Here is a 9,056-nt window from a genome sequence, read left to right as displayed (position 1 = left end):
CATGGAGCCTTGTGATTTGGAGTGCTACTATTACAAGGACGGGGTCGTTGTATCTTGGGAGGAGACATGCGCATCAACCATGAGCACCGTAGTGGGCCGTAAATTTGTCGTAAGGACAAAGTGTCCAACACTTGCCTCTACTGTATTTTCTAGGTTTTTCTAATCCATTATATCATGTTCATTTAACATTGGTTACTCATATACATGCATTAATTTAGATATATAATTGCATGAATTATTTCTTAAATTTTTATGTGATTTAATATAGCCATTAGACCCAAGTTTTCCAACAATTTACATGCTTCTAAATTAAAAAGTTTTAGGGTTTCTTTTCAGTGCTTCCAACAAGGTCCACAATCTTCGATTAGTGTTTTGGTTGAGCAAAACAAGCCCCGAGTCAAGTGGGAAAACTTCTATTCTTGGCTAAGCTGTTTCCCAAATAAACCAACCAGTGTTTGATTGATTAACAACTTAAGTTCCTTGTTTATACGAACTCCAATAGTGAAATTGTATGGACCCAACCAATTGTAAGCAGCCTATATAAATAAATATATATATATATATGAAAAACCCTAACAAAAGACCAATAAAAACTAGCTTAGCAGGTTTTGTAGGACAAAGTTTTCTTGGGTTTTTGTTGATAAATGATAGGAATAATCTACACTAAATTAATCTCAATTTCAGAGAGAGAGAGAGATCTAAACATGAGTGCAGAGAAGGAAGCACACTCTTATAGCCAACTTATTTAGTGTGATAAGGCTTTCAGGTTGAGTTTTAAGCTTTTAGCAGAGGCAATATAGATTAATATGTTTATTTGAATTTAGGTTTAGGGTTTCAACTTTTACATCCAGAAAGTTGCCAGTGTGAAGAGGACTCTATAGGTTTCCGTAAGATATTAACAATTGCACAGCTGAAGAAGATGGTAAGCTGTCTCGTTCAATGGCATTACATAAGTGGCAAGGCATGTGGTCTCAAAGAAAGGCAACATTTTGCTAATTCCTGGTTCACATTTTTCGACAGTAACCCCACAGAGCTGTCATTTACAGTAAACTCTGCCATATCAAATCAGATGTTGCCACATGCTACAATGGACTTATTCAAATGCAGCCCCATTAGATTTCGTTCAAGTTATCAGAAAGAAAAAAAGGTCATTAAACTAGTGGGGTGGAAGTTATTAAATTTATTAGGAATTGATCAGGGTATATATTTACTTGCGGTGAATACCTTTTATTTTCACTCAAAGACCTCTTATAATACAGTGAAACCCTAACTGTCATAGAATAGAACAAACGATGATGCGCAAAGTTTTAACTAGAAAATTATTTTTGCACATTTTTTCCTCTCGCATTTCTCTCTGTTTTTACCTATTTGATTGAATAAATTAATCAAAATAAAAGAGAACAAATGAACAAAAAAAACAGAGTCAGAAGAAGAAAACAGGAGTGCTAAAAATCATTTTCCTTTTAACTGTAGTATAGTTGATAGTTAATATGTTTCTGCAAATATCATAAACCAAGTGACCCTACAAAGTTTTAAATATACGTACGTAAAGATTGAAGGCAGTGCAAATCATTCATACAAAAGAAAAAGAAAAGATAAAGGGCATTAAAAATCAACAGTGGTTATGACAATCAGGTCAAGAAACTGTCAAAAATGTTAGTCATTATCTCTCTGTTGTAAATTGGTACTTGACAACAAACCTGAGAAATTCAAAACCAGCTATATAAAGATTAAGACTTGCTTTCTTTGATATAGCAATATTGGTAACTATGTATCTATCGACATCTTTATTCATCCAGTTTCTTTATTTAAGGGATTGTGCTATCCACACAATCCCTTTTATTTTTTACACATCCTCTCAATTTTCAGTCGGATCGAATGAATTGAAGAGGATCAAGTGATAGAAGGGGGTGTATGAAAAGTAAAACGGAGTGCGTGAATAGCACCACCCTATTTAAACTACCAAATCAGATTATGCCACATGTTCATTTGATTTGCAAAAGACAACAATACCATCAGATTAAGTATATCACATCAAATGTTGTGTGGAGCAGATCACATTAGCTGTGATGCTCAATAAAAGCATCCAATCTATTTCAAGTTGGCAATTTTCAGATATTATAGCAAGTAATCTGCAAATATATATACAACTTTTTCCCAGCTGCATAAAGCTCAATATTCAGATCAATTCAGCTCAACATAGACAGAACATTCTTTCATAATATATATTGTGGTCTAATTAATGATGCAAATGGATTAAAAGAGAAAACCAATGGGGTTTGTAATTTGATTAACTAATTAATTTAATTAAGTAGATTGGTCAAATGAGTGGATTTATGGACCAGCATGAATGTAAACAAACCTTAACACAGATTCTTGAGAGAAAACCAAAATGATTTAGATGGGCCTGCAGCCTGCACATAAAACCAGTAGCTCTGTTCGATCATGATTGCATATTCTGCATGTTTTGTAATTTAAAATTTGGAAGGAGTACTGCTGATCATCCAGGGCCATCTGCTTGTCCCGAAGGGTAACCCACATTAGCATCTATTAAGGAACACCAAAACCAAAAACTTTTAATACCACCTAACCGTCGTTATATAGTACAAAAAAGGAATCAAAATATACAAAAGAATTGAAGATGCTTCCGAAACTCGAACGGAACCTATAGGCCAACCACAATATAATAAGGAATACCAAAACCCTAAACTCAATACCATTTAACCATATACCAAAATAAAAAATATAAGTACAACTTCATAATATATAACTCTTGTTCGGGCAAAGATTTCTCCGAAGAAGGCTCCTCGGCTCTCAACACAGCTCCCCAAGAGATTGGCACTTTGGAGGTGTAGTCGGGCTCTTGCTTGCTGATGTTCTACAAGAAGAGGATGTAGTTAGTTTTGAAAGGTGCCTTTGTCGGGCCTTAGGTGTAGGCCTTGAGGCTCGTAATCAAAACTAACCAAGTGCTAGGCGTGCCATTGCTATCTCAGTATAGCATACGTAGAACAAGATTGTATTTAGTAGATTACTTGCGCCCCAAGTTACTCGAACTTTTTGTTATCAAATGATTGTCGTGGATGGGTTAAGTGCACATTAAGTTCTTTTTCTTGCCTTGTGACCAAGGACTTTCAGTTTATAGTCTTGTATATTCGAATGAGGGGAGTCCAAATCCCTTAAGTCATTTGTTTGGTTCTTGATTGGTTTTAAATGAAAGCATATCCATTAAGCTGACCAGATCCAGATGCAAATGAGACTTTTAAAGTAGGAAAATAGATGAATATGACTTGAATACATGCTAGAGAATACATTAAGCAGTAGATTTATTATCTTAGAAAACACACAAAGAACTTTAAGCAAGATTTCACCTTGTTGGGTAAGGTTGAACTTCCTGCAATCACTTCTCTTTGAGTTTACAAAGGTTTCTATGCTAAAAAGGGTGGATGGTAAACCAGTTTACCCAAGGGAATCGATACTATATCACTAGGGGTGACAGCAGAGCTTTAAACTAGACAAAAGATAGCTTTTGTGAAAGAGATATCTTGAAAATGACTGAGATCTGGGCTGATTACAGCTTTAAGATGCAAATCTGGCTTGAGAGTAGAGTTTGTATGTTTGTTTGTTTGATTGGTTGAGTGTCCTTGTCTCTGGGGCCTCTTCCTCCTTTTATAGGCAGATTAGCTTGACTGTAGTGATTTCGCTCTTACCCAAAAGCACTTGGAGGGTAGTAAGTCATTAGCTTTTTACTTGTCTTGCCACTAAAAAGTGCTTTTTGGTTGATTGTGAGTTAGTCCCTATCACTTGATATTTAAATCATAGGCACATGGCCTATGCATTAATGGGAATGCACCAATTTGTATCTAGGCTTGATGCTTGGGCCTCGGGCAAGTCTCCCTTTAATTGGTATCTCTAGGCTTCCACACATTTGCAGTCCAATGTTTAAATATTAACTCAAACAACTCTTGTCGTGAATGCGATACTAGAACTCTTGCTGTTAATTCATAGATAAACATTACGTTGATCACTTAAGTCACAAGTCTTCACAACATGCACTAATAAGTAATCCAGGTACCCAAGAAAAACTTGCATAAGCAAACCCTAAGTAGGGTTTTGGATCAAAGAGACGAATGGAACACGTCTGAAACCTAGAGACTATACCCTAATGCCAACAAAGATTATAGGCCCAATAGGCAACAGTCAGCAAGAAGGATCGAGATCAGGAGGAGGGTAAGTTTAAAGATATTTTACTGGTTGGAGGACTTAAGGGATCCCGAAGTTCCCTTGCCAGCAACTAACAAATGGCAAAGGTGCAGAGCAAAAGGCAAAGGGCCAAAGGCAAAACGAAATGATTACTTGAATGAGACCGGGACCCATTTTATGTAATCTTTCTTTTTTCAAAGTCTCTAAAAAAAATTTTGACTTGGGGTTGGGTCCCACCTCGGCCACCATTGTCTTTATGGATTGAATGATAAAAGGAGCACCTCACGTGGAGAGTCTGAGCCAAAGGGGATGTCCAACCATAATAAAAAGGGGAACCCCTTCACCCTCCTCCTCTCCCCTTTCCCTCCTCATATCCTGAAAATTCCCCAAAAAATTGAAATTTAAAATCTAAATGTTATTTGATATTTGGCAATAGATGTTTTGATATTTTCCTCCACAGAATGAAAATTTTGGAAAGGAGTTTTAGACTTGTAGTGCAAGCAGCTCAAAACAGTTATTTTTTGTATCTGAAGTCTAGTGTTTGATCCTCGTTTTCCTCTTCTCCCTCTTGAAATTTTTCAAAATTAAATAAAAATCTAGATATTAATTTTTTTTATAGGATCTAGATTTTAATTGATTTGGTGTTTGATCGATATCATGAACATCTTGATATTTTCCTCTAAGGAATAGAAAAAAAAAACTAAAGATGGTTGTAACTGATAAGTGTTTAAGAATATTTATATTGTCATTTGCACCCTAAACTTTCTATAATTAGAAATAAAAATATATTTGTGAGGAGTGTATAATGAGATTTTTGAAATCCTAATAAACATTCTTTATTTATCCATGCATGTATTTGAAGTTCTATGCTTAATAATTAAATAAAAAGCTAAATATTCATTGATTTGATATATATTAGGTGTTTGATCATATGGATATTTGGATATTTTCCTCTAAGGAAAAGGAAAAAAAAATGAAAGATGCTTGTAATTGATCTAAGTGTTTAAGAATATTTATTTATGCATATGAAATACTGAGTTTGATTTTTGCCTCCTTTACCATCACTTGTGTAATTTATATTTTTATATATATTAAAAAACAATTACAATATAAAAGAAAGAAAGCTAGAAAAAGCTCAGCACAATAACAAAGCAATTTATTTCCTAAAAAAATTGCTTTTTAAAGCTCACCCATATAATAATATAATTCCCACTCATTATCTTTGTTGCTTAAAGCTTGCCTGCCCAGCTCTTTCTCCCTCCCTCCCTCCCTCCCTCCCTCCCTCCCTTATCTTCTCTCTCTCTCTCTGCAAAGGACCATTTTAGTCCATACTTCTTTCTCTCTCTAGCTACTCTCTAACAAAACATATCATCTAAATCAAAATTTCAGTTTTTTTTTTCGTACACAAATTCCAGCCAACCAACAACCAGAGAATTTTTATTTATTTATTTTCAGAAGGAAAAAAACAGATTTGTCCTGTAAAAATACTGTCACTAAGTGACTGAAGAGAGCTGAGAGCTGAGTTGAGCTGCTGCTGAGTGAGAGACCCACCAAAACCCAATTATACTAAACTAAGCCCTCTTTCTCTATCTCTGCACTCTCTCTCTCTCTCTTCCACACTCTCTCTACTCTTCTCACACAAAATCCTGCACAACCCGATCATAATTCTCTTTCCCATGCGATCATGGAAGGAGGTGATGATCATCAACTCCACCACCACCACCACCACTATCAACAACACCAACAACATCAACAACAACATCACCACCGTCCGAACTTCCCCTTCCAGTTGCTAGAGAAAAAAGAATTAGATCACCAAGAAGCCGCCTCCTGCTCCAACTCCACCTCCCCCTACCCTTCTCTAGCCATCACCACCGTCGACCCCACCACCACCAACAACACGGCCTCTACTGCCACAGCCACAACCACCTCAGCTCTCCAAGCTTCTTCCCCCGAGCCCTCCAAAAAGCCACCCCCCAAGCGGACCTCCACCAAGGACCGCCACACGAAAGTCGACGGCCGAGGCCGCCGCATTCGAATGCCGGCTCTATGCGCCGCCAGAGTCTTCCAGCTCACGCGCGAGCTAGGTCACAAGTCCGACGGAGAAACCATTGAGTGGCTTCTCCAGCAGGCCGAGCCCGCGGTGATCGCCGCCACCGGTACCGGCACAATCCCCGCCAACTTCACGTCACTTAACATCTCACTCCGCAGCTCCGGCTCCAGCATGTCGGTCCCCTCGCAGCTAAGATCCTCTTATTACAGCCCGAATTTCTCTCTCCAACAGAACCAGCGGCGGAGCCTCTTTCAGGGCATCGGCCTCTCATCTTCTGACAGCTCTTCGACTCTCCTAAACTTCCAAACAAACACCATGCACGCTTCCATGTTGCAAGCCAAGCAGGAGCTCCGGGATACTGTGTCTTTAGATCTATCGGAGGCGGCGTCGGCAGGGGAGGGGAGCTTGGGAGGGAGGAAGCGTCGGCCGCCGGAGCAGGACTTGAATCATATGGGAGGTGGCGGCGGTGGTGGTGGTGGAGGAGGGTACTTATTGCAGTCGAGCACTGGTGTGGTCCCGGCCAGCCACCCACACAGTCAGATTCCGGCTAATTTTTGGATGCTGGCTAACTCTAACAACCAAGTTATGAGCGGAGACCCTATTTGGACTTTTCCAGCTTCGGTCAACAACAGTGGACTGTATAGAGGAACGATGCCCGGTGGCTTACATTTTATGAATTTCCCCGCCCCAGTCACCGTGTTGCCTAATCAGCAACAATTGAGTGGCTCGGGCGGTGGTGGTGGTGGTAATGATGGCGATAACATGAGCGACGGGCAGTTGAATATGCTCGCTGGACTCAATCCGTACCGGCACATGTCCGGTACAGGTGTTTCAGACTCGCAGCAGGCAAGTGGCTCACACTCACACCACGGCGGGGGTGACGATCGGCACGATAGTACTAGTCACCACTCATAAAGCGGGCGAATGGCGGTCGGATTTTATCTTCATGGTCATCGTTGGTGGTCGTCATTTCTTCCCACATGTGTAGTAGTTTGCTGTGTAACAACACACGTGAGGTTTGATTGATTGCTCTTAAAATTCTGAGGTTTATTTTTATCTATTTATTCCCAATTTTTTTGTGTGATTAATATGATATGGCCGGGAGAAGAGAGGTTTTGTTAGGGTTTGAAGAAAAAAAAAAACAGACACTTATTTTTAACATGGGTTAATTATTTTGGCTGCTCTCTTATTTCTCTAATTTTGGCGATTAATCACAGTATACTATCATCATTGTTTGTGTGATCAATTCTCTCTTTTCTCTTCTTTTTATCTTCTACGAAAAGTATACTCATCGAAATTCTAGAATAAAACGACTCATACTATGAATCAAGTGATGAACGGCTGGACGAACAGCTTATACTGCTTCGTAATTTATGCATTTTTACGGTGTTGGTGAAAATGACTTATTTGCATGGTATATGGTAAGTCTCCTACCTAACTAACAATTGGATTCCCTCTTTTTTTCCTCTCACTTTCTCTCTCTAGATTCTCTCTCTAGGCCACCACTACCATGCTTGTGTCCATGTAAATGAGCAGCTTGTGAAAGGGATGAAACAGTAGCACTAGTAGTTTTACTGCAAAATGCAGGATTAAAAAAATTCACAGCCTTTTGATCATTCTGATTCTTCATCTCCCCTGCCATGAATCTCTAGGGTTTACTGCATCAATTATGTAAAATTTTCAGCCAAGGTGGGGAAGGGTAATAGGACGGTAGGGTCCACACCTTATCAGTTCCAGGTGTTGGCTCAGGTGGTGGGACCCGGATGCTGGTCATTGCCCAAACCGATATACAACGTCACTGACAAACAGGTGCATCATTCCTCATCTTTTTTTTCTTCGTTCTTTCTTCTTTTTAATGGTGCAGTTGCTGACACCATAGAGGGTATCGGTAGTGAGTTTTAAAATTATTTAATAACTCTACTGTGTCGTGGCCCACCATCTCATCAGTCAATCTGGACCCTTCATTTTTATGAAACTACCTTTTGATTGGGTACCGTTGAATGATTGGGTCTCCGACTCTCTCATTAATGGAGGGGAGATTTTTTCAATCTACAATACGTTACGTATCATTATAGAAAGAGTAAATTTTAGTAATAGTCTATCAACTTTAATCAAATTGGAGTAATGGTTCCTCAATTAAAAATCCATTACCATTGATCCCTCAACTTATCAAAATGTATAGCTATAATCATTTTCATCAATTTTGTCAAAATTTTGTCAAAATAAGTTATGTTGGAATAACCATTTATATAATTAGGGTCCCTTAATTCATCAAAGTGTGTAATTATGGTCATTTTCGTCAACTACGTCAAAATTTTTTTTCCAAACGAGTTATATTGGAATGACCATTGCTACAATTAGGTTAAAGTTAAGGGACCATTTCTCCAGTTGAATTAAAGTTGAGGGACCAATGGTAATGAATTTTTAGTTGAGGAACCATAGCTGCACATTTTGATGAGTTGATGGACCAATGGTAATGGATTTTTAGTTGAGGGATCATTGCTCCAATTGAGTTAAGATTTATGGACCATAGCTACAATTTACTCTTATATAAATGTAGGGAAGTGTTTTGTTTTTTCAAGTGTCTCACCATTTGTAAAGAGACATATGACGTACATATTGAAAAATCTCTCCAATAGCGAGTAGGGTTTTTTTCAAGAATTTTCTAGTTAGCAAACCATGCATAAATTTATAAATTGCTATTGCAATTCAAACACCTCTTTTTATTTCCTAATTACTTTTGTTAATTCTTATCTATTGATCTTTTTGAATTCATTCGATCTGACGATTGAAAATTGAGAGA

The 9,056-nt window shown here is 38.3% G+C and overlaps 1 protein-coding gene across 1 annotated transcript; it reads left to right on the top strand.

Moving 5' to 3' along the window:
• The first annotated feature begins 5,869 nt into the window (after positions 1 to 5,869).
• On the top strand, positions 5,870 to 7,483 carry TCP5 (transcription factor TCP14). The gene is given in 3 exon segments (NM_001293971.1): positions 5,870 to 6,719; positions 6,721 to 6,731; positions 6,734 to 7,483. Coding segments are annotated over 3 exon segments (1,281 nt in total). The 5' UTR covers positions 5,870 to 5,884; the 3' UTR covers positions 7,169 to 7,483.
• The last annotated feature ends 1,573 nt before the right edge of the window (positions 7,484 to 9,056 follow it).

The sequence above is a fragment of the Malus domestica genome, chromosome 14, assembly GCF_042453785.1.
Source record: "Malus domestica chromosome 14, GDT2T_hap1".
Lineage (NCBI taxonomy): Eukaryota > Viridiplantae > Streptophyta > Magnoliopsida > Rosales > Rosaceae > Malus > Malus domestica.
Note: the sequence above shows the minus strand (reverse complement) of the source record. Positions and strands in the feature narration are given on the sequence as shown.